This window comes from Myxine glutinosa, chromosome 13 (genome assembly GCF_964187855.1).
Source record: "Myxine glutinosa chromosome 13, kmMyxGlut1.1, whole genome shotgun sequence".
NCBI classification, from domain to species: Eukaryota; Metazoa; Chordata; class Myxini; order Myxiniformes; family Myxinidae; genus Myxine; species Myxine glutinosa.
The window spans coordinates 68,818,323-68,845,860 of record NC_136273.1 but is presented as its reverse complement, the minus strand read 5'-3'; the positions used below and the strand labels follow the sequence as shown (position 1 = coordinate 68,845,860).

Genomic DNA, 27,538 nt, shown 5'->3' with positions numbered 1-27,538 from the left:
TTGAGAAGTCAAACTCCACATTGTGTGTGTCTTGATTGTGGTTCGGGCAAATGGTTGAAAAGCAAATACAATTGGAATTTGTCCCGGCCTCCCCTCCGGGTCTGCTTGTGGACCACAGGTATGGTGCCTGACAGGTTGTCGGTCGGGTCAATGCAGCAAGCAATTGGCGCGGGTGTGGAACATAGTTCCCGGTCCCACACAATGAAGGGGTTTATATGGAATAAAATAAGCCAGCCATAACCTTGTTATCTGGTAGACAGATAGTCCGGTTCACTATGTCAATAAATTATATTTCGTTCAAAATCATGGTAGATTAGCAAACCTATACATTTTTGGAAAGGTTATAGCATAAGGAAACTAAAAATCAATGTTTACATTTGGAGAGTACCTGCATGGCGGCCATTTTGGATTTTCAAAATGGCCACTGTAAAATACATATTTTGTTATATTTCTGCCTCTAATTACCCTAAAAACTTTTAAAAATATACTAAACCTATATTTTCAGGGACAAGGAATCCAATGAAAGTATCAAATTAGTGCTATGGGGAATGGTAAGACACGAATCAAAGGTTTTGAATTGCAAAATACTGTCTTTATATTCGCGATAAGTTGCATAATCAAATACATGTTATCATTTTGTACAGGCAGTTAATAACATCAAAATGTGTCACAATAATTCATATCACCAAACATACACAGGCAGTCAGCAAAATCATATATACACATGCAGTCAGTATAACTTCACATCTACACAGGCAGTCAATGACAAAATATACACAGGCAGTCAATGGCATCAAACATACACGATTACAGAATATGCCATTTAGAGTTCGTCATCACTGTCCTGTGTGTCGTATCCGACAATATAGTCCGCATCGATTTCACAGTCCGTTCCACACAAGCAAAGGTCGGTCAAATTGATTGGCAAATCGAATTGGTCGAATGGTCGATCGAATCGAATTCGATGAATCGAATCGAATCGATCGAATTGGTCGAATGGTCGATCGAAGCGATTGTTCGAATGGTAGAATGGTCGAATTGGTCGATTGGTCGAATTGGTCGAATCGAATTGGTCGGAATTGGCAAATGTAAACATTGATTTTCAGATTTTCCATGTAATAACGTTTCCAAAAATGTATAGGTTTGCTAATCTACCATGATTTTGAACGAAAAAACATAGTGAACCTGACGAAGAGGGGTGAACCAGGAATTTTATGGTGTTTATTGTTTTCAGCGGATTTCGAATATTTGAGAGGTTTAGATAGATAATGCGGCAGGTGCCACTCTGTCACAGTTGAAGAATTTCAGAAATCCAACATGGCCACCACCCACCCGTAAATACTAAATGACGGATATATCACCATGAATAGTGAGTATTTTAATCAAATACATTTTAAGCTATGTGTGTTTTGTGGTCAAGGTAGTCACTTTTTATACTTTCTTGATTTGATAGGGTGTTTCCATATGTGGGAATCCAGGATGGCTGCCCGTTTTACTTCCGGTCACTGGCAACGAGGCGGAAAACAAATGTCCTTTGCTTCAGATCTAAAATATTTTGAGGAAAGTTGTGTCTAATCATATGTATTTCGGGCCGGGAAATTCACTGAGCATATCGCCATGTAGCTGAAGATGTGCCTATATGGAAAATCCAATATGGCCAACAATAATCATGATGTCCTCGCCAGTTGTCACCAAATGCACAAAGTCTTATCCAGACAGGGCAGTGCACATGACACACTCAATTATTATCGGTGCACTGATCATCCTCCTCATTATCATTGTCTTTATCGTCATCTTCATCATCACCATCAACAGCATTGTCTGCCATATTGTCCTTTGATTTAAGTAACTGTCAGATCCTCTGCATTTGCAAAACGCAGAGCAAGCGAGTCGAGTAGCTGCACATCTACATCCGAGGGATTAGCAGGGATGATCACAATTGCAAATGCACTGGATCCTCTGGTGGTGGGTGCAACCCAAACATCCTGTGGTGGAGGGACTGCGAGGATGGACTTTGTAAGTTTGTCCTTGTCCCACCTACATGTCACTGGATCTAGGTTTGGAGGTTCCTCATTCAATGCAGTCCTCCATTTGCACGCCTGAAAATGAGCCCTCTTTGTGTTTTCATTGAATTCCTCCGAGTTGGATGGCATGGCTTTAAGTTTTGGGAATAGATAAGCATCTTTTCATCCTGTCTTTGAAATGCACACTTTGCATCGTGTATCCGACATCATTTCACCAGCCTCACACTTCTGTCCATAGCAAGGTCCAATACATGCTGTTGATTTGTGAATGACATCTAATCAGCTGAGGTTTCTCCAAGATAGTGCAATTCATTTCCTGCTTCAAGAACCTTCACGGCCTCAGTAACAAGCAACAGTGCCACTCCGAGCTGAGAGTAGTTGTGAAGCAATATCTCATTGTTTGGCAACCGTGGCACCGATGTTAACTGACCAACTTCCTTGATTCGTGGACTCCATCAGAAGTGTTGTGGTCAGATTTTTCTCTGTATAGATAGTAATGCACTAACACCACAAATACATCTGGGTCATCACTGACAACTTTGATTTGGTCACTGATACCACTTGGTGAAGAATGATGACATCTGCTTCATCATGCGTGGCCTTCAAGTCACGTTTCTGGATAATTAGCCCATTAGATACCTCATCTTTAAGTATGGATGTTCTCCCAGTAAGCACTAGACTGTTAGGCCTGTTTGACTGTTCCACTGTAGACAAAAATTCATCACATATCATATTGATCAATTGTGTCATATTTTTCATGACAGTTAGCACAAACTGTTGAGGCCGAAGAAGATAGTTTAGATACAGCTGATTCTCTCTAGAAACCTGAGTTGTACAGAGGATCTAGTACCACTTTTGATACTGTACTCAATTGCAGTCGAGGATTACGTGGCCCCTGTTGCTGTCTTTCAGTTTTCCGGTGACATATTTCGCGAAATCCATAACTGGGTCTTTCACACTGCTCTCACGTGGTCAATGAACAACCCAAAGGATGGCACATTCATCTATGTCAATGACATCAGGCTGCCCACTCCCAGTGACATGGGCTAACTGTTCCACTTGAAACTTTTTCTTCAACATCGACTTTGATTTAGTAATCTGCAAATCTCTGTTTTTTTCCTCAAGCATTGAGGTTGGAACTGGTGCTAGCTAATTCGTCACTCATGATGTCCTTCACATCAACATCATGAGAGTTCATGAGTCCATGAACCTAACTGTGGATATCAGTCAGATTCAAACTGTTCCGCACGACCTGCTTTCTTCTTCCGTCTTTCATCGTAAGAACATCGTAAGGTCTGTTCTTCAGGGATTGGTGGAATCCCTTGGGTCTGCTTGCCTCTACTTGTTCATATGCATTTTACCCACATCTACACTACTTTCATCAAAATATTCCAGGTCTGATGTAAAAAATGTTTCTTCTCCATCTCGATAGTAACCGGAACTAGAACTGGTGGCCATCTTGGAATCCCATATATGGAAGCATCCAATCATCATGAAATTATAAACATTGACTCCATTGACTTTAAAAACATGCAGTTTGAAACTTTTTTGATTAAAATACTCAATATTCATGCTTATATATACCTGTCTTTTATTATTTATAGGTGAGTGATTGCCATGTTAGATTTCTCACATTCCCCAAGGCTGACAGAGTGGCACCCACTGCATTATCAATCTCGACACCTCAAAGATAAAACAAATCCACTGAAAACAAGCATGTACCACAAAACTCCCGGTTCAGCAACAAAATTGTGTTTGGCAACCAGACTATGAGGACAAATTCCACCTGTCCATATCTTCCTGCAAATATTCCATCACCATGTTAAACATGACAACGGTTTTGTTTTGGAAATGACTGCTCAACACACTGTACCCATTTCTACCTAAGCTCCACACCCACAGGTTACATAGCAAGAGGAAGATCATACAAAGAGCAAAGTTATGCGGTGCCGCATGCCTGACAAATTCCACTGCGCGATGGTACGAGGGCCATTTAGAAAGTTCTACTGACGAGATACTCACAAAAGTTCAAGAAACAGCAATGATATTCCAGTACATACATATACATACATACATATATATATATATATAAAATAAATAATAATAATAATAATTATTTATATATATATATATATATATATATATATATATATATATATATATATATATATATATATATATATACATATATACTATGTATCCCTCCCTCCTCCCTCCTCCCCCTTCCGCAGATCTCTCGATGTCCCTGTTCTCTACTGTTGTTGTGCGTGTGTGCTTCCGTAACTCTCCACCTCTTGTCTCCCACTCCCTTCATTGTATGATTTATGTGTCTGTGCATGTTTTCTTGTTCAATGTGTTAGCTCTTACACGAGCCTCGATTCTGTATACAAAAAAAAGAAATAATAATGTATGTATGCACATGTTCGTAATTAAAATTAAATGAACGTACACATTGGAGAAAGGAAACTTTGGTGTTTCTTGGACGATCGCAAATATCCCCAGTTCTTCCACGAGCATCGATCATGCATATAAAAAAGTCTCTTACTTAAAAAATTATTTATCCTCTGCAACGAAACGTGCAGCGAACGAATGTGCTAATTTTACTCTCTGTTTGATGACAAACTCGTTCCATGGGCTTTGAATCTGTGGCTAAAAGTAGATAGAATTGCTCATCACAGACGCTCCTTGGCCCTTGCTTTATTCCACCATAAATCCACATTTGGATTGAGCATTCCCTTTTTCCATTGGAGTCCGCCACCAGAGGGAAAATAGCATGTTGGTGCAGGAATCTGCTCCATAATGCTCCACTTAAATCCGAGGTTCTGGACTCGACTGTGAACATTTGGATCTGGAAAAAGTCCATGACAATGCTGATGTGAATTCCGGGGAAAGGTGGTCAAGGGTATGGGAAAGGTGGTGGGGGGAGGGTGGGGTTACATTGGTGAGTTTGCAAAACCGGAAGCTTGTTGTAGGAATTATGTAATCACTAAGCTTTGAACCAAGGACCTGAGTTGAAGGAAACAATTCTACGTCATCACTCCATGAGACGATTGCAAATCTTGTACAATGCTTTGGTTTTTGCAGGATGCACGACGTCAATCACCGAACCACCTTCTGTTGAGTCTCCAAAATGCGGAATCACTGCTCACCTTCATTCATTTGTTCCTCATTTTTCCCACCTGTGGAACCTGCAACTTACACACTCTAGTCTATGACAATGGTTGCCCATCGCATGCCTCCTCGATATACACCTGAATGATTCAACGATGCCATGCATTGACCACAATGATGAACTCTACTGTTGTTTGACTGATAACATATGTCGTCTACAACTACACACATTACATTCTCGAATTTATATCGCCATTTTAAGGTTACTTATTGACTGGCCCTCATATAACGAATTATTACAGGGTTTCAGCTATATAGTCTGGGTAGGATTCCAAACCAGCCTATAAACTGTCATCCTGGTGTTTTGCAGGCAGTGCAACAATGCAAATACCTGTGCTCCTCGCTCCACCATCTCATGCTTCCCTCCAGGTCTTCAAGACAGCTGTTCATCACCATCTCAGATCATCCCCAATCTAAAACCATGATATATTATATCCTCATCCTCATTAACCCCCTCGCTCCATCCCCCCTCCTGCCCACCTACTTCCAAATTTCCAGTTTTTCCTTCCTAAGAGTTTCCTTCTGTGTTAATCTTGACCACCTCGTCCGTCCTTCCCTACCCCTCATTCCTCCCCACATCCCTTATTTCTCTAAGTCTTCCTATATCATGTCCTTCAACCCTGCTGTTGGTGTTTCCCCCTCCCTTTTTCTACTGTTGCTTTTGTTCTGTTGCGTCCTGATCCCTTCAGTGTTCTCGCTCTTCCACAAGCCTCGACTCTGCATTCAAAAAAGAAAAATGCTAAACGAAATCACAATGATAACTAACATCATTGTACTACATGCTATCGTGGGCATAGAAATATCAATCTAAGGCCTGCTCTCCAAGACAAATTTTAAAACAGAAGTACTCGGGTATACCTGTGCACACGTCATAGTCACACACAAGTCATAAAGTAACAGGTATCAGGTTTTTAAAAAGTATTTTTTAATATATCCACAAGGACTCTGAAGATGGAGAACACAGCTTAATGTCTCGACAAAAGGAAAGATTGGCAATTGATCACCTTTGACCCCACAAGGATTAGACTTCCCAGAATTAACTGCACACAGCACAAGCCTATTCCTGACAGAACTATCAATGAGGCTTTTCCACTTGAGAATGTGTGCCAAGGCTGTTCAGAGCCAGGCGGTCCAAAATTGACAGAAACATGGACAAACAAATCAATGGAATTGCGAAAATCTTCTTCTGTTCCCGAGTAATGAGAACACAGACATGGACCAAGGAACTTCCATGGCCCCAATTATTCCCACCTTCTTGTAGGGTCGGCTGGGGAAAACTTTTGGCCCAAGTCTATCACGTAATGGCTGGCCAGGCCTGATGTTAGATTGAATAATTGCAGATTTATAGAATTTGTTAAGGATGCCAACAAAAACTCAACTACTGTTGGAAGAACCACCTTTAGAGGCCATTTTCCCCCACAGAGCAGGAGTTGGCCTTTTTCGGGCACCGTGGTCCCCTTTTTTGAAGCAATGTTTTACGGCCGGATGCTCTTCCTGCCACCAACCCTGTTCGTCGCCTCTTGCGACACACAGGGAAATACCAGTGAGCTGGTGCTCAATTTGGCGACCTCAGAAGGATGACAGGCTGAGTCAACTCCCCTGGCGTTAATTCGGCGATCGACCTGGATTCAAACCCAGGATCCTCGGATCCCAAGCTGGCACCCTAACCGCTAAGCCAACACCAGGCTGTTGGACGAAAGGATATTTAGCAACCACCCAGCAGCGCTAGTAGACGGGACTCCCAAGTTAACATATATGCAAGAGTGATGGTGCACCTTGTGGCGCAAGGCGCTGCCTGCAAAACACCTATCTGACAGGTCTGACATAGATGGAAGAGGAGTAAGGAATACGGAATGAAATTTCATCCAGGTCGAGGAAGATTTCATTTCATGTTGGGCTGCTGTGTGATCTGTGGGAAGTCGGCCATTATGAGGTTTGCCTTTATTAAACGGTTTTCCCTTCCTGGCTTCGGATATCTTCCTGCAATGAATTCTCGCTTGTCGTTCTGCCAACAGGAGGCTAATTTAGCAGGTCTGCATATAACTGTGCGGACAGTGAATAAAAATGGTCAGCTCCAGTAACCGCCAGTCATTGCAAATACTGCAAGTAGTTGCCTTTGCAGTTGACAATGACCAAATAAATCTTTGCCAAGTGATGAACTACCTTTTCAAAATGAAGAAATATTCCGCAACGACCAAACTTAAGGCGCTCTATTCAACAAAGGCCCACACGTCACAAGATTCTATTGATGAGACTTAACAAGCCATAAAGTGGGGGCCTTTTAATACCTTGTAGAGCCTCCAGTGTCCTCATCTCTACCGGTACCCTTACTCTTTACATCTGTTGCCAGTTTTTGATACGTTGGAGGTGGAGATCTTGACCGTTCTCCGCATAGTGTGCCCCCTTGTTCTTGACGTTTTTAAGTCATTGTCATTGTGCCGGTCATCGGCATTCCACCACGTCCGACATATCCTGCCATATGACTTGCAGAATGTATATATCCGTGCTCCTCGCTCAACATTTAAAACAGTCTCCACATTTCCAAGCACCACATCAGGGGAAAAACTGCACCACAGAAATGATGCAAACCTGCAGGAAGTTGTCGCACACACCTGAATGATTGAACGATGCCTTGCATTGACCATAATGATGAATTTGACTGGTGCTTCACTGATATCCATTGCCTGCTTCATCACACTAGACAGGTTCTATGAGATGAGGGTCTGACGACTTATTGCAGGGTCTGAGCTATATAGTCTGGGTTGGATTCCAGACCAGCCTATAAACTGTCAACCTGGTGTCTTGCAGGTGGAGAGAGAAATACATGTGCGTGCCATCCCGCAGATGGACAATGAACGTCTCTCAGCATTATTTGGTGAGCATTAAGGATCGCGCAGTGTCTTTCATGAAGAGTAGGCAAGTTATCGCAAATGCAAACTACCCAGCTTAACTACTGCAATGACACTACTAAATCTTGAGTGGTTTTTGAAATATTGCGTACACAAAAGTAAATGGATGGATGATCGGTCGGTCAGTTGGACGGAGCTCATTTTAATGTGAATGGTCTCCAACATCGTTGTTGAGGCAGGGGACAACTGGAATGGCACTCGGTAGAGCGCAAACCTACCTACGCCAGGCTGAACAGTTCACCTTTTGTATCATAGTGAAAGGCCGGATCCGCATTAAGACCTAAACCAAAATCGAATCGACTTGTTCTCGTCACCTACCGAACTTATATCCAAGTTTTGCCATAATCGGCCACAACGTTGAGAAATATTGTGCTATGGAGCGTTTTTTTGTCCTAATCTCTCAATTATGAAGAACCACTTGAAAAATTAGAAAACTCTAGTTTCCAGATCCGGTTTCGGATCTTCACCAAAATTTCAACAATTAGTACTTGTCACACACCCAACCAGTCCACCAAGTTCCGTCCGAATCTGTTCATAACGTTTTGAGATATCTTGCCCACAAACAGACAGGGTTGAAAACATATCCTCCGTCCACCTTCGGTGGTGGAGGCAATAATAATACTATTAATAATAACAACAATAATAATGTTAATAGTAAGTTTTGTGCATATAGCGATGACATGTCACCTTTCTCGGACCACAGATCAATTCAAGTAAAATGACAGCATCGATGGAAATCAAACCTGGGTGATAAATGCGGAAACATTTTAAAAAGCGACAAAAAAACACCAAACAAATGCAATTGTGGTGAAGGAAGTTAGCACAAGATGACGTAATTCATCAGGTAGCGGATTATGAGCAGGCTCAGAACATAATGTTTCACTCGAATACAATGTTTTCCAATTGTACCGAATTAGGAAACGGAAATTGTAAATTAGCCTCTGCAGGAAAACCCAGAAACTTTACAAGAACCAGCACAGCATGGAGGCCTATGACTTTAGCTTCATGCCTGCTGGGAGTTTTGCCAAGTCCATGGAAGAACAAAACTTGGTGCAAGCAATTAATGAGGCGCGCTTCCGCAGTGATAGCGAAACGGACATTCCAACACAGAATGAGATGTGCAAGTACGAGTGTGATGGCAAGAGTGCTTCCTTCCCCATGTGTATGCCCGAGAGTTTATGAGTCGCGAGCAACACCTGCTCTTGTCTTCAGTAGAGTTACGGGAATAGGGTGGAGAGGAAGGCAGGAGATCCTTCAAAATCCCAGGGATTAAAGGAGCTAATGCATAGGAAATACATGAAAAACACAAGCCAAGTAAAGGTAAACATACGCTGGCAAATCCATTGTTACGGATCCATCACAATTTTGAGTATCCTCTCGAGAATTCCTTTGAAACCCAGCAAGGTGTGGCTTTGCTGGCAAGAGGCATTAAAGTGCCTCAAGGAGAGGAGACGCACTGTATTGCAGCACCAGAGTATCACGCACTGACTCTTGTTTTTCCCTTTTGATGTTCAACATTCAAAAAATCCTTGCGGACTCCAAACAGCGACTTCTATCCACTTCCAACTAACAAACCGGTAACAGCAGAGATTATCGGGGTACATGATTATGGAGTGACAGACGTTGCCAGTGGAGAAATGGACAAGAAGCTAATTTATGGCGAGGCCTGTGTTTAAGGAGGCCCCCCCCCAATGTTGTTGAGAAATATAAGCTGGAAGATCAACAAGCAATCGCTTGTTCTCACATCTTTTGCTATCGTCTTGATCGATCTTCTGTCCAGGTGATACATTTTTTTTAGAATAGTTCATATAATGCATCTCAATTTTATCTACATCTCCTGACTCCATGTCACTCAGTGGGAGGAAAGCCGGTGACATCGGATCTCTTTGTATACAAACTTCTCAGTGAAGCACATAAGGTCATGGTCGTGATGCTTGTTCGTAGTTTCAACATAAATTGTTCTCCGAACAACGAAGGAGACTCAAAATTTGCAAACTCAGACTTTGTTGCTATGGACCAAAGCTTTTCCCGGACGAGTGAGCGGATGTTCAATCTGGATCTGAAGGCCTACCCAAGCCATGCGAGGTCACACCAATTAGCTTCAATGCTCGTGTGAACTTGCAGGTGTGAGGGAAGGAGGAACATGGTAAGGTGCAGAACACAATAGCAGCTCAAAATTATGTGGACATTAATAACCCTTACCTTCCCAGTGGTAGCCGTTCCAAAATCGGCAGCCTGAGAACCTGGCGTCCCCCGATGGGGCGTGCAGGACAGTGAAGACAATCCAGAGAAGGCAGCGTAGGAGGACACGCTGCATAATGCACGGGCACGCTGAATCAGCTGGAGCTTCTTGTTCCTTGGAATTATCCTCGTGCTGCTTGATTTCGTAGGTTCTCTCTGATTCCCTTATTTCCTTATCCCCTGTGAATTTCTGAAGAGTAAACGCTAATTTATAACTTATAATACTGTTCCCTTTCACTGCTAATCAAATATGTAAGCTTAATTCACATTCACCTTCTTACTGTCTCTGGATTCTGTCTGTCTCTCTCCCTCTCTCTCCTCTCTGCCCAACCCCTCTCACTCTCTCAATAGCTCGATCCCCCTGGCCAGTGTCCAGCGTTTAAAGGTTCCACAAGCCAGCTCCCAATCCTACGTCACAACTGAGCCCAGCCCCCCCGACCCCTCCCCACATTCCCTGCCCCACCTCAGAACTTTCCCCTCATCATTTAACCATACCTCCCTAAACATGCATGTGTCACCTGCATCCACTCAGATATAACCTCTTGACTGTACTCTAAACACAACTGGTGATGACATGCATATCCTAACATGCAGAAACAAAGTCCTCAGGATTTAACTTCAAGGGTTTGCCTGTTTATCGTTTCCATGAAAACCCATGCTCAAATCCCAAATGTTAAGTTCATTAATACGTTGTCGCCAAATGTCCCAGTAATTCCGATACAGGTAGATTGATGTGTCCCCATGTCTTTGTCCTGCCTTTTATACATGTACAATGTCCATCCTGAGCATGTGATGAATGAATTTCTTTTTCAAGAACATTCTGAATCAAGCTGGTTTTACCCCCTTGACCTCCAATTTCCCCTCATTTTATTCAAATAACATTTTATATACTGTGTAAATACTCATACAGAAATATATATGTATGTATGTATGTATGTATATATATATATATATATATATATATATATATATATATATATATATGTGTATATATGTGTTTATATATATATATATATATATATATATATATATATATTGTTGCGGTTTTGAGAACCCACACAGATAACATCATTAAAGGTTAAAGGTTGCACCCCATAGATAGGCCACAAGCAACACGTAGGTCACCTTAGGACGTCAGTTATTTCATAATATGTGTTTAGATAAGGCCATGTCCAGTAGTTGCATCTGCATTGTGTCAAACAAATAAGAGTAGGCCCCTTTCATTCATTTTGGCAGCCTCCCTTCATCGACGCCATTAAGCGCTCTCCAGTCTGCACCCCATGGCCCCTCCCAGTTGTTACGCTCCTTGGCCAGCAGCCTTCGCTGCCCTTGGGCTCGCTCAACCCAGCCTAATTGCCACAAGGTAAAGCCCGAAAAAGGGGGCGGAGCGCAAGGGAGGAGGTGCGGCCACGTCACACAGCCATCAAGGCGGAGCTGGTAAGCCGTCACCAGCCAACCAGGGCTGAGGGGAGATCACCTGACCAGGCGTGGTTGGGGCTTCGAGAGCGAACGCTGGCTTGTGTTATAAAAGCGCGCACGAAAAGCCCTTAAAACAGGACTGTGCGAAAAGGACTCGAGAGAACATATCGTGGTTGAGAGGACTTGAAGGGGCGAGCGCGTTGTTGAGAGGACTCGTGCCAAGAGAGAGTGGAGAGGAGATGGTAAAAGGACTCGTTGGAGAGCGTGCTAAAGAACGGCGTTACAACGACTTATGGCAAGAACTCGCGTTATGAGCCTTGATTGAGGCGGCTGCTTTGGAAGGACGTGTGTGAAAAGCGCTTCGTATAACCGCCAGTTTACCGACCTTCCCCTGTATAACTGTCCGCTCACGCCTACGCTACGCGGAGAGTTGTCTGCCGTCCACCTTCATCGCCTGGTACAGGTCGAGGATCGGGCCGGACCGGAGCCTGAACGCCATCGCCAGACCTTCCACCCTACCTTCGTCATCCCCGTGTGAGTGAATCTGAGAGTGATCGGGCCCATGTCCAGGGAATAGAATAAGACTGTTATTAAGGCTGCCCTGTGTACTTTTTCTTCCTCTTCTTTCTTGTACATTCTTTCGTTTCCTCTTCTAATTGTACAGAGTGTAAATAAATTACCTTGTTCTTCCTGGTTTCTTCTCAATCCGATCGTCCTAGTCATTTCTCAATTGGGTAAGCGTGGCACGATCCCAACCGCTATAATCAGGTTAGTCCTTGTTAACAGCTCGGGGTCGCGGATTGCTATCCGCTCGGCATATTCAATCAATATCCGTGATTCGAGCGGGAGATATTTCCTCGTTTCCGGTCAGCGTTAGTACTTAGGTAATAGCGAATCCCTAGTCCTAAAAACCCTACCCAACGCTGCCCGGGAAGGACGTTATTACCCCTAGGATCGCGTCGGCCAGATAAAAGACAAGGGGATTAACCTCCTCTTGATAAGGGGAGAGCCGACGTCGGAGATCCGCGACAATATATATATATATATATATATATATATATATATATATATATATAGGCACAAAGATAAATGTAATAAAAAATATATATATATATTGGCACAAATATAAATGTAATTGCACAACTTTAATCACTGAAATGTGAAAGAAATCAAGATGGTGACACTTAACCTTGGCAAATGAAATTAAATGCAATCGAACAAACCAAAATGTCCTTTTGCCCACAAAGTCAGAGCAACAAATGCAAGTGAGGTACGTGTGAGGAAATTGTTATTTTACACACTCATGGAAAGCAGGTGTGAAAGCAAATAGGTTTGTACAGAATCACTGGATCAACTTCAAGGAAAACCCCAATCTCATAGTGGGCAAAATGATAAAATAGGAAACACACACTCTCTTTTATGAGATTAAACCCTTTCTTATTTATTATTTAACAATCACAATGATTCCCACCTTCTTTGGGGATCAGGTGGCAGAATATACATATATATATATATATATACAGGGTGAATCAAAAGTAGCGCCCGCGCCCGATTTCTGTTTTTTCGGCTGTCAGATTCTTTCTGGGATGTCATGTTGTCAACAATTGTCTTGCAGATTATTAATTTTCTTAATTTATTTATTTTTGTTAATTAATTAATGTTAATTTTGTTAATTTATTATTTTTACATATACATATATGTACACATATATACATACATATACATATATAGATATACATATATACATACATGCATATACACACATACATATATACATACATACATATACATATACACACACATATACATATATACATATACACACACATATACATATATACATATACACATATATATATATATAAATATATATATATATATATATATATATATATATATATATATATATACGTACATATATACCTTTCTGGAGTGTCTTGGACTATTATGAATATCTAATTTGTATGACGTGAACACTCACCGCATACTTTCTCATATACTGGAGGCTAAATGTGAAAACATTGCGTCTCTATTTCCCTGAAGAGGAATTTTTTTCAACCTATTTCCCCTCGAACCAGGTTGGTCAACCCATAATAACATATATTTTGATTCTAATTGAAGGCTAACAAATTAAATTAGTTATTGAAGGAGTGAAATTGACATACGATATCGGTCATGGACCCTCTTTGGTACCAACATTTGTTGAAATGTTGCCCTTTTTGACAAAGTGAAAGTTTAAGAAAAATGGGAATGGCTCAAATTGTTGGCATCGATATTTTGCTAATGGAACCAGTGAAAATTCAGTTACATTTACTGTTGTTATTCAGTTGTAACGATCGTATGAGAACAACTAAAGTGATCAGAGTTACACAAGGTGGAAATCAAGGCACGAGTTAAACCTCAATGATCATCACAGATTGGGAAGTCATTTCTGTCCTGTAAGAGTACACTCAAGAATGTGCACCATCAGTTTGGTGGTAATTTAATGAGATTCCCTCACAATACCCTTCCTTATTTCCAACAAATCCTCCTCTAGTCACGTGACCACATAGCCGGGGATTATAAAGGGGGGCGGTGGGGGTCATCATGCCTAGTGAAGACGTTTCCCACATCTGTCGACGTTTGCTTCCTCTCCTTGGTGGACCTTTCCGAAGGCCTAAGCTGCTCACCTCCGCATGTCCGTTGTGATGTATCGAGCTCGAGTCGTTGCCTTTGATTGCCGCAGTCTAGTCACGTTTTCCTGGGTTTCATTACAAAGGAATGATCACAGTTACCGTTGTGTGAGTTCCTGCGCACGTCTTAAATGACGCAGATCTTTCCCAGATGTTTTCTTATTTCTTCGAGAATATATGCTTGGATCCCTTTCAGAGCACCTGTTTTCCAGAGAGGCGTTACCCATTAATGATAGAGCAATAAAGGGGTTGATTATATACTTACTTGTGCAAAATATATCTGCTTAGGTTAGTCTTACAGTAACTTACAATGTCTTTCTTTCAAAAAAATTATAATAAACTGGAAAAAATTGCATGAAATAAACTTCAATTAAAGCATTTTACATTTGCAACAAGAAAAAGAGCAATCACAGATTGCAAACCCTCACCAGGATGTATTTTCAGTGGTTTTTAAAGCTTTTGTGTTAAAACAAATATGGCGGCCGAACCACGTGACCGACGACGTCATCATTTTTTTTTTCTCCACTAGTTTATTCCTAGATTATGCTCAAGAAATTTCATCTTGATAGGATGAAGTTTTGTACTTGTCGAATTATGACGTCATACTGGAGGCACCTATGACATCATCATTAACATATTTTATTTCCCATGGAGAGTTCTTTACAATGAGCCAAGTCTCAATATTTTCTATTCAGCGCTTTCGGAGATATAGACGTGCAAATTTTTTCGGTTTTTCCAAAATGGCGGCCGAACCACGTGACCTGTGGTCATAATTATCATAAAAGATTATACAGGTGGAGTTGCACATACGGTGAAAATGTCCTGTCAATCGGACCAACGGTTGCAGAGAAAATCATTTATTATGTGCAGACAAACAGACAAACAAACAAACAAACAGACAGACAGACAGACAAACAAACAGACAGACTCAAATGCAATACCCTCTCCTCAGGCAAGGGTTACAAGGAGTACTCATCCACAAAATTGTGTCCAATCACTTGTGCAAACTACATAGTATTCATAGAATACTTACCCTGCGCAGTCAACTTGGTGCGAGCCATCTCTTCTGTTGTTAAGTTTTTTTTTCTTTGATTCAAAATGGCTGCCAGACCACGTGACTGATGTCATCAATTTACATTCTTCAATATAATTATTGTGTAGATCATGCTCAATAAATTTCAAAATGATCAGACAAAGCATTGTACTTGTCGAAGTATGACGTCATAATGAAGGCGGCAATGACGTCATCGTTAATAACACTTATTCCCCATGCGGAGTTCTTCCTAAAGAGCTACATTTCATTGATTTCCCCATGGAGCGGTTTCGGAGATATGGAGGTCCAAAGTTTTTCGCTTTTTCCAAGATGGCACTCGTACCATGTGACCTGTGACGTAATAATTATGCAAAAAATACAGAATAAAAATACAACACGAGTAGTCGCACACCATGGTGAAAATGTTGGGTCAATCGCACCAAGGGTTGCCGAGAAAATGAATTTTTAAAATGCAGACACATACGTACGACATGCGTACGTAGGTACGTACGCACCCTATCGCTTGCCCCCACTTTTCATTTTGAGAGCGCAGGGTAATAAACACCAGAACGACACTAATCCATAATGTATGAAAAAGAGGAATACTTGTAGACAGACTGTGACACATTGAGCACACATTCCAACACCACCCAAGGTGACGCTTCACAGATAGACATGTAGGACTTTCGTTAAAACCGCTATGTGGTAGCAAGTGTGACTCTCACCTGGACAGGAAGAGGTACAGCCTGTGACGAAGTCTGTCTCCCCCAGGTACACGTACCCTCGGGCCCATCTCCTCTTGGAGGATTTGTCAGCGAGATTGCTAACCTATTAACCTTGTGTGACAAGGACATCTCCATCGACTGTCGTGCCCATGACTGATACGTCTGAGAAAATTTCGAGAAGCATTCGAACCGTTCTACAAATGAGACGCTCGCAATAGTCTGAGACAAGCGAAGCGAGGAAAAACGAGGCATATGACAAGCACACACACACACACACACACACACACACACACACACACACACACACATACACACACACACACAAACACACTATACACACACACACTATACACACACACTATACACACACACACTATACACATACACATACACACAATACACACACAATACACACACATACATACACACACACACACACACACACACACACACACACACACACACACACACACACACACACACACACACACACACACACACTATACACACACACTATACACACACACACTATACACACACACACCATACACATACACATACACACACACACAATACACACACAATACACACACATACATACACACACACACACACACACACACACACACACACACACACACACACACACACACACACTCGCACACACACACTCGCACACACACAATATGACTTTCTCACTCTTCGTAAAAGACAATGTGGAGTGTTTATCATCCAAAAACTAATGGTAGCAGATGGGATACTCAGCTCAATGTAATCTGGGGAAGGTGCAATATTATATGTCGCACTCCATCAAAACGTCCAACAGTTTATAGTCAGGCCGAGGATCAAGCCAAGAAAGGCGCATCCAACAAAAAAATGTAATAAGAACTAATCTTACAATTTTGGTAACAAATAAACGAGAGCAAACCTCGTCTCCTGAAACGTTTCGTGCACGAGCCCAACGGACTCCTTTCGACCTCAGTCAATCCACTGTGCCCACTTTCACATTGGACGGTATAAAAGTGGACGCACGCAAAAATGGTCCACATGTCCACTTTTCTACTCGAGACACAGACATTTCCTGAAACAGGTACAAGGTGGAAATGAAGGAGTGTTTATCATACAGAGCGAAAGCAAAAATGCCAACCACATCATCAATAGTCTGCTCTGCCCCCTTCCTGGTGTTGTGAGCGTGGGCGCGGGTGGACGCGTGTGCACATTTTTGTCGCTGTGCTTCAGGGGTATGACAACGACTGCCTATGTGTCTGGGTTGTGTGGTGATGTGTGAGGTGTGTCATTTGGGGAATCCCCGTTGAGTGTTGCGTGTCTTTGGGCATGGCATTATGGGGCATAAAGCATTTTTGTTCCTTGATCGGCCCCTTGTCTGTGTGTTTGCACCATCCATTTTTGGTCATTTGTAGGCTATTAGAGTTTTAGACCGTACTGCGTGGGTATGTCTGGGGTCTCCTCAGTTAGACCACCCTCTTGGCCTTTGACATGTTAGACCTCACACCTCCAGCGTCAAGGTGAATCGTTTGTTGCTCGTTGTGTCCCATCCAGGCCAATCGTTTGTGGCACGACTGCAGGCAATGGCAGACTATATCCAACTGTGTCGTCTTCCCAAGACAAAACGCTCCGTCATGTTCAACCAGCCTTTTTTGAGATTCCTTACCGTTTTACAAACAGCCTGGTGTTGGCTTAGCGGTTAAGGTGCCGGCTTGGGATCCGAGGATCCTGGGTTCGTAATCCGGGTCAATCGCTGAATATGAATTAACGCCTGGGGGGTTGACTCGGCCTGTCATCCTTCTGTGGAATTTTACACAAAAATGTCCGATTATATGTGTATATGTCCGATTTGTCTTTTACACAAATAAATGGCATGTTATGTACTTCATTTTCTTGTAAGAATTTGTTTTGAAATACAACTTTATATAACCTTTACACGAGTGTTAAAAATAACCATATTTCTGGCTCACCCTGTATATAAACATATGTATGTATATATATATATATATATATATATATATATATATATATATATATATATATATATATATATATATATATATATATATATATATATATATATATATTGTGGATATGAGGATTGTGTTTTTTTTTTTATTGTGGTTTTTTTTATTGTATAGTAAATTGTAAAATATCGCCCTCCTTGCTCCAGTTATGTATAAAGGTCAAAGTGCGTCCCGTATTTAGTTCATAAACACCACACGTTAGCCAATCATAGATTTCCCCCCTTGTTGACAGTTATATCCTTATTATGTGTATTAGGGTAAGGCCTTGTCTTCCATTAACTTAATACTCCATTGCACCGAATTCAAATAGATAGATCCCCTTTCATTCCCCATTCCCACTCCCAAAACTTCTACTGCCAACTACAATTGCCGCCATTAAGCATGTGCTCAGCTCGGGGAAGAAGGGCGTGCCCGCCCATCGTCATCAAGGGCGGAGCCAGAGGGCCGTGCTGACCAATCAGGGCCGAGGCGAGCTGACCGATGGGCGTGTCCTGGACACTAGCGGCTTGATCGCCTGAGGCGCTATAAAAGCACGCGCGCAACAGCCGAGTGTGTGGTTGGACTAAGCAAGAGAGGGAGAGGAGAGTTGAGTAGAGTTGAAAGAGTTGAGTAAGGGATCCCTGAAAGAGCAGCTTCAGCCACCGCAGCTTCAGCCACCGCAGCTTCAGCCACAGCAGTTTCAGCCACAGCGGTTTCAGCCACAGCGGCTTCAGCCACAGCAGCTTCAGTCACAGCAGCTTCAGCCCCAGCAGCTTCGGGGCCTTGACGACAGTTTCGAATGGGGCCGTGAAGGAACGGCGGCTGCTAAACGCGCCGATCGAGAAAGGGCGGCGGCTGCTAATCCCCGACCCGACCGTGCTGCGGGTCCAGCTGAACCTTCCTCCCCCCTCCAGCCATCCACCTCCTGCCATTCCTATCATCATTCCCCACGTGAGTCTGTCTTTTGTTTGTTCTGTCCTGGGTTTAATTAAGACTGTAGGTAAGCTAGCATTGCACTGTGTCTCTGAGTTCTTCTGTAAATTATTTTCTTATCTTTCCTTCTCCTTGGTTTTTTTGGTCCTGTATATAGTAAATAAATTATATTTGTATTCCTTACCCTTTGTCTTTCTTCTTCTTCACATCCTTCGCTTTAGTCTTTTCCCCATTGAATATCTGTGGCGCGATTCGGCCAACGTTCGGGAATCGGGTTAGTCGGGGTAACTGTTAGGGCCGCGGTGCCATCCGCTCGGCAAAACAACATCTCATCCGCGGTCCGTAAATATATATATATATATATATATATATATATATATATATATAAATATATATATATATATATATATATATATATAAATATATATATATATATATATATATATATATATAAATATATATATATATATATATAAATATATATATATATATATATATATATATAAATATATAAATATATAAATATATATATATATATATATATATAAATATATAAATATATAAATATATATATATATATATATATATATATATATATATATATATATATATATATATATATATATATATATATATATATATATATATATATATATATATATATATACAGTCACGTGAAAAAGTAAGTACACCCCATGTAAAGTTTTGACTTTTTTCAACATATTTCAACATACAGCTATTTGATCTTCATTTCAACAATATTGAAAGATAAAGGTGATATAATATAACAAATATCATGAAACATTTACATTTTGTAGTCCATTGTATAATTTAAATAAACATAAATGCAAATATCGCATGTGGAAAAGGTAAGTACACCCTTGGCTCTAATAGGTCGTATTGCCCCCTTTGGCAGAAACAACCTCAAGTAGGCGTTTCTTATAACTGCCTGCCAGTCTCTGACATCGACAGGGAGAAATTTTTGCCCACTTGGCCATTCCAGAACCCTCCATTTCTTTCTTTTCAGCCATTCCTTGGTGGGTTTACTGGTACGTTTAGGGTCATTGTCATGTTGCAAGGTCCAGCTTCGGTTGAGCTTCAACTTTCCGACAGATGGCCTCACATTATCTTCAAGCACCCTCTGGTACAATGAAGAATTCATAGTGGATTCTATGATGGTGAGCTGCCCAGGCCCTGATGCAGCAAGGCTGCCCCAAACCATAATATTTCCAACAGCATGCTTTACAGTTGGTATCAGGTTCTTGTGGTCAAATGCTGTCTTTGGTTTTCGCCAAACATGTCTTCTGGTACTGTGGCCAAATAGCTCTACCTTTGACTCATCTGTCCAGAGCACATTGTTCCAGAAGTGCTGGTCTTTGCCTAGGTGTTCATTGGCAAACTTTAATCTTGCCCTGATGTTCTTTCTGGACAGAAAAGGTTTCCTCCTGGCACACCTCCCATGTCGATCAAATTTGTGCAGCCTCTTTCTAATGGTAGACTCGTGCACTTTGACATCAACAGTGGCAAGAGCTACCTGTAGGTCCCGTGATGACATTCTGGGGTTCCTAGAGACTTCTTTCAGCATCTTGCGGTCTGCTCTCGGGCTGAACTTGCTGGGGCGGCCTGGCCTGAACAAGTTGGCAGTTGTTTGGAATCTTCTCCACTTGTAGCTGATCTTCCGGACAGTCGAATGATCGATTTCAAATTGTTTGGAGATCTTTTTAAATCCCTTCCCAGACTCGTAGGCATCTATAACCTTCTTTCTGAAAACCTCAGAGAGCTCTTTTGATCTAGGCATGGTGATGCCGCACACTTCAACAACAAAGAGCAAACCTAACTAAATGTCTGAGGTTTAAATAAGACAGGTTCCTCTAAGATCCTCTCTCACAATGTTTAAATCATTTGCACCTGAGCTGGTGCACCTGATTCTAATTTTAGGTATTTGAAGTACTGATAAATGTAGGGGTGTACTTACTTTTTCCACATGCGAAATTTGTATTTATGTTTATTTAAATTATACAATGGACTACAAAATGTAAATGTTTCATGATATTTGTTATATTATATCACCTTTATCTATCAATATTGTTGAAATGAAGATCAAATAGCTGTATATTGAAATATGTTGAAAAAGTCAAAACTTTACATGCGGTGTACTTACCTTTTCACGTGACTGTATATATATATATTGTTATGGTTTTTAGAACCTTCACTAGTAAATTTTAGTAAATGTTTCCCTTATAAATGATCCCCTGTAAATATCCCCATCAATTGGCTTTGTTAAAGATCGCACCCTAGTTAGTCCAAGTACAACACGTAGCGAACCATAGGACCTCTCCGTAGTTATTTCATTATTATGTGTTTCAGTTAAGGATCTGTTCCCAATAGTTGAATCTGCGTTGCATTAATCAAATAAGATAGGCCCCAGTACTTCGTTTGCCAGCAGCGTTCGCCGCCGTTGCATCGGGCTGTTTTACTGGCACCGCGCCGCCATAAGCCATGCGGTCAAGCCGAGGAAGAAGGCGGCGGGGCCGCAAGAACAAAGTGTGGCACATCGACGCATCAGCAGAGGTGGAGTCAGCAAGCCCTTACCGACCAACCAGCGCTGAGGTGAGCCAGCCGGTAGAGGCATGTCATCGGAGCCAGTGGCTTGATTCCAACACGAACAATAAAAGCGGCTGTGAGGGACTGCTTGAACAGATGGTTGAGGGAGTTGAGTGAGAGGAGACGAGGGAGATGAGTGAGGTACCCGACGAGGATACGGAGCATTGAAAGAAGGAGAGTGGGTCCTTTTGACGGCGACAATCAAGCGCTTGATTCGCATTGTCCGACCGTGTGAGATACGGCACCAGAAGCTGCCGCTGGCTGTTCACTTCCAGCTCGGAGCGTGGACCTGGAGCGGACCTCCATGCTGTGCCTCTGCACGAACCTTCCAGCCCTGCTGTCCCACCTGGACCTTCTCCCTCTTCCAGTCATTCCTGCCTGCCATTCCCTGTCGTGCGAGTCTGTTTGTTTGTCCTGGGGTATAATATAAGTCTGTTTAAGGCTGCCCTGTGTATCTTCTTCTTCGTCCTGTATATTACTTTCGTTTCTTCTTCCTTGGTGTTGGTGTACATAATTAATAAATGTCTGTTATTTCTTACCATTTTGGTTTCATTCTCCCCCGATCGCTTTTGTCTTTTCCCTGATTGAATACCTGTGGCACGATTCGGCCAACGTTCGGAGTCGGGTTAGTCTCTCGCTAACGGCTCGAATCGCGGATTGCTAAACCGCTCGGAAAATACCATCTTGTCCGCGGTTCGAACAGTACTTGTCTCCCTGCTTTGCGGATGGATTGGTAAAGGTATTCGGGAGAACACCTTGACCAATTTCACCCCGCAAAGGAGCGTTATAAGTACCAGGACTAGAGACGGCCAGCTTAACAGGCCAAGGGGATTAACCTCCCCCTGCTAAGGGGAGTGCCGTCTCTGAGATCCGTAACAATTGGTAGTCAGGAGTTGGGATTTAGAACCTGGGACTAAATCTATTTAGACCAAATTTTGGACAACCATTGTGCTATTGGCCGTAACAATTGGTGTCGAGGAGTTGGGATTTGGACCCGAACCAAATTTTTAAAACATCTTTAAAAATTTGGTCAAAAATTTACGAGCGGCCGAAATCTTATTATAATATCCAAATTATAATCGTGCCATGGATGGTCAAGGCGGTCGGATGCCGGTGGGGGAGATAGAAGAGGAGGTAGAGGCGACCCAGGACCCCAGGGAAGCAGTGGGAATAATGGAAGAGGAGAGCAATGAGGATGCGGTAGCGGGGGTTGCAGGAGCACAAGATGGCGGCGCCTCGCACATGGGCGCAGCAGCCGAGCCCGAAATGCCCTGGTACATGCGACTACTCCTGTCCCAAATGAAAGAGGTGAACGCGAAAATGGGCGCCCAATCGAATGACATAAAGAAACTCGATGAAAGAATGGATACCCGAGGGGAGTTAATGAAAAAGATGGGAGAGGACATAAACCGCAGGTCAAGCGGGAAAGGCACATCGGTATGCGACGGGGTAACGCGGCTTGAGAAGCGCGGGGGAACCGAGTTGGAGCAAAGCGCAGGTAACTGGACCGGGGTAGAGATCGCGACACGGGGTGTGAAAAACCCGACGGCCGCCGAATTGGACAAGGCAAATTCATGTGAGCCCGCGGTCGTCGAGCTGAATAAAGAAAAAGAAATAGTAGTGGAAATTGGGTCTGGAGAGACGGCAAGCATAGAGGCATTAGTGAAGGGAGAGATGGAAATTGCACAAAGTCTGGATTTGCATCGTGATGCTGTGCTGATTAACCAAATCGAAAGTTTGCAGGTGGTGTTGGAGCGAGGAGGAAGAAGCGCCCAGGTGAGTAAGGTGGTATATTAGCCCAGGAGCATTAGCCAAAAATGAAGGGGAAGCCTAGAAGAAATTAGTAGAAAGCTGATTTTTTGCACAGAGCTCCAGAATGTCATGTGGATACCCACAGTACAAAGTCCCACGAGTCCCACCTTGTGGCATTTTCAAAATTCAAGATGTCCGCCGGTTAGACGGAAAATGCATAAATTGCGATAACTTCAGCCTAGAACCTCATAAAAGTATACTTTTTATGTCTAAATATATTTTTTAGCATCCTAGGATTTCAATAGAATATCTTTCAGTGACCTCAGATAATGATATGCAGAGATAATCCAAGATGGCCGACAAAATGGCCGCCGCCATAATGCAAAAAACATTAAAATCACGATAATTTTGTTATTTTACCACATAGAGGTGTACTTTTTTGTCTGTTTCAGCATACTGGAATTGCAATCAAATATTTCTGAATGACCATTCACAATGAAGTGTAAATAACATCCAAAATGGCGGCCAAGATGGCTGCCTATTGTACTATAAAACATTGCAATTATCATTATTCTGCTTATATACCTCATGAAGTAATACCTAGCTTTTTCTGTCAATATATCTGTTATGTCACCCATGTATTTCAAATGAATGTCCTTGTATTAACCTTGACATTGATGAGTAAATATAATCCAAGATGGCTACTATTATTATTATGAGAGCCATAGCCTATGTGAATGTGTATTCTGCTATTTTTAATGCTTGCCGTTTTCTCTTCTACAGACTTTCGGCATACCGGCCAAGAGTAAGTGATGGCTGAGCTGTGTGGCATTCCCACGTGTGGTGAGCCGATTACATCGGATCATGCTTTAGTTCATGGAAAAGGACTTGATGGTCTCATCCGAGCCAGTATTGAGAGGGACGATGGTTTCCAACCTGTATTTGAAGGAAAGAGATCAGAATTACCTCTAGCCACCCATGGCAAATGCCGCAAGGAGTACACCCGAGCCAGCAATATAAACTCTTACAAAAGGCAAAGGAAAGATGAGTTGGCCTCCACTAGTGACTCCTCAGCTTCAGTACTGCGTTCAAAAACCCCGACCTTCAGCCTCAAAGAACACTGCTTGTACTGTGCTCAGAAACTGAGAGACTATAGTGTGGAGTCAAAGATACCCCGCCACCAAAGGGAACGGTCACATGATGCTATGACCAAGGAATCTCTTCAAAGCGTTATCAAGAAAGCTGATGATCGTGGTGATGAGTGGGGTGAGACTGTCAAACTTCGCATTTCAAATGAGTATGATCTCGTTGCCGCTGAGGTCAAGTATCACCATGACTGTCAGGTCAACTTTTATGCTGGTAAACCACGTCGCAATGAAGATAACGTGGATGGCCAGCAACATGCCGGCCGACCTGTTGATGCCACAAAACACGAGGCTTTCGAAAGGTTGTGCCAGCACATACGTGACAATGATGAATGTCAGTATTCACTCTGTGAACTTGAAACATTAATGAGTGACTACTTAGATGGAGCAGAGGGGTATGACCCAAAGTGGCTGGGGCAAAAACTGGAGGAACATTTTGGGAAGGACATTGTACGTACTCATGAGATTGGAAAGCCTACCATATATACTTACTTTGATGAGAGCAACCGCATCCTCAGAGAGAATTATGAGAAGGGTACCATGACTAAAGACTCAATCATAGATATGGCAGCGGCACTCATACGGGATGATATAAGGTCAAAGGCACATGTCAGTTCTGAATATCCAGCAATGAACAAATTGCAGGACAGTGACAAATTAGTGCCCGACTCTCTGAAACGATTATTGAGTGGTATTATCAAGTCCAAATCTGAAAAGGTTGAAGTCTGTGAACGCCGGCGTATGGCAATTGCACACAGTATCATATCTGCTTGCCAACCTCGATCCTTCATATCGCCCATATTGCTAGCAATAGGTGTGTACATTAACCGAAGGTACGAATCTCGTGAACTTGTTGTATACTGAGTAGTTTGTCATTTGCAGATGATTACCGGGAGGTTCAGCGTCTATATGGTGCTTTTCTTACAAATGAGCAGTTGTATGATCTTGCTGGTGAGTTTGTAAATTTCGTTTTTGACAATGCTGACATCAATATAAGAACACTCACGGGGCATGGTACGTGGCATGCTCTAGGTGGTATTGCATGTGTTACTCCTACAGGTGAGGAACCGGCCACTACCAGTAGAGAGGGAGTTGACAAAAATGTTGCCCAAACTGGTCAATTTGGACAAGTGCCAATCAAAGTGTACAAAAAGAAAACTGCACCAGGGTTCAAGTCCATCAAAATAGGGCCCAATGAACCTCCCAAACCCAAACCACCCCTCCTCAAATTATCTGAATGCTTGGATAATATCTGGTTAGTAAGCTTCTCTCTGGGGATCCCTGTGTCACAATGTCCGTCATGGAGTGGCTTTATGCAATGTGCTGTGAAGGGAGAAAATCACGAAATGAGTAAGATTCATATTCTGCCATTCATTAACCAGGATCCATCTCAACCTGACACCATCTATTCTGCTTTGTGTTTCGCCCAGAAGCTGTCTGAAAAGTATGGACTGGGTCTCTGTCCTGTCACATTTGACCAACCCCTCTATATCAAGGCAGCTGAAATTGTGAAATCCTCTCACCCAGGTCTGAAGAATATTGTTGTAAGACTTGGGGGTTTTCATCTACTCATGTCATATATGGGAGCAATTGGATATGTAATGGGTGGTAGTGGTTTAGAGGATCTGTGGGAGACCGTGTATGCTCCAAAAACTGTGATTCATATGATGACAGGTCATGCATATGCTCGTGCACTCTGCGCTCATCTTTTGTCTTCAGTTGCCATAATGTCAAAATTACTTGACCAACCTGAATGTTTCAGTGGTGTGGATCTGCCCCCATCTTAAGGCTATTCACAAAGCCATGCTGAATGGGGAATGCCCCACGTCAAGTGTGGAAGATGAGGAAGGTGTCAACCAGCTCAGTGATATCATGGATGCTCTCATGGTAAAGGCAGAAAAGCAAGGTAGAACCGGTAAACTATGGATTGAATATTTGAAGCAAGTGTCCATGATCAGGCGTTTCATCCGAGCAGAGCGCACTGGGGATTGGGACTTGCATCTGCAGGCAGTCAGTGAAATGATCCCCCTGTTCCATGCTGCTGGTCACCTTGCGTATGCTAAGTCTGCCCGCCTCTACCTTGACCAGATGAAAGACCTTGAAAGTACCATGTCTTCAGTGCAGTTCTATAACTACACAGAAAGAGGGTTCTTCACCATTCGACGGACAGAAAAGTTCTGGAGTGGCAATTTCAGCGACCAGACAATCGAACAAAATTTGATGCGATTGCTGAAAACATCTGGAGGTCTAGCTCATGGTCGTGGAATCACAGACAGCACAATAGCCAAATGGGTTCATGCCATGCCCTGATGTATCCCGATTTGTGATGCGTTGGAAGATTTCACTGGGGTTCATAGTCACACGTCTGACCAGCATGTGGACCTGCGTGCCAGCAGCACAGCTCGTGACAGGAAAGACTACGAGACTTTCTTGCAGTGGCTGGAAGTGCACTCTCCGTTCTCATATGGAGAACATGACTCCCTAGTCAACATAGCAAGTGGGGTGGTTGCCGGCAAAAATGTAAATGCGGATCAAGCGGTTACGGTTGGCACCAAGGCAGCTTCGGTGATGACGGGCAAAACGTATGCCGACGTGAAGTTAAAACGAAACGATCGAGTGACTAGTATCAGTGGTGACAGAAACAAGATCACTGTTCGCGGCGTTGAGGTGGAGGTGAATAGCACATTACTATTCCTAAGGGTCACATGCGTGATCAAGGAGAGTGCTGAAATGGAGGGATATCTCCTTCATGAATTTGCCAAAGAACCACCCTCCTTGTTCGATAAAGGGCTTATGAGAAAGAATGTGAAGAGTGGCCTGGCAAGTATCCTGAGTCTAAAGTGAGTGTCCACCTCAGCCTTCCTGATGGAGCACGCTTCATCCTCGATGGGGGTCACC

At 42.6% G+C, this 27,538-nt stretch overlaps 1 protein-coding gene across 4 annotated transcripts in view; it reads right to left on the bottom strand.

The window, feature by feature from the left end:
* The window catches only part of LOC137439004 (laminin subunit gamma-1-like), a 241,952-nt gene that overhangs the window by 82,283 nt on the left and 132,131 nt on the right, over positions 1 to 27,538 (bottom strand). The window contains exon 1 of one of the 4 annotated variants that reach the window (XM_078767619.1): positions 10,307 to 10,691. The exons of 2 other annotated variants lie outside the window; for them this stretch is intronic. In XM_078767619.1, coding sequence (XP_078623745.1) covers positions 10,307 to 10,421 — 115 coding nt within the window. In that variant the 5' untranslated portion in view covers positions 10,422 to 10,691. Of the gene's footprint in view, positions 1 to 10,306; positions 10,692 to 27,538 lie in introns of those variants that run through there. One more of the 4 variants, XM_068134564.2, reaches the window with a different exon arrangement.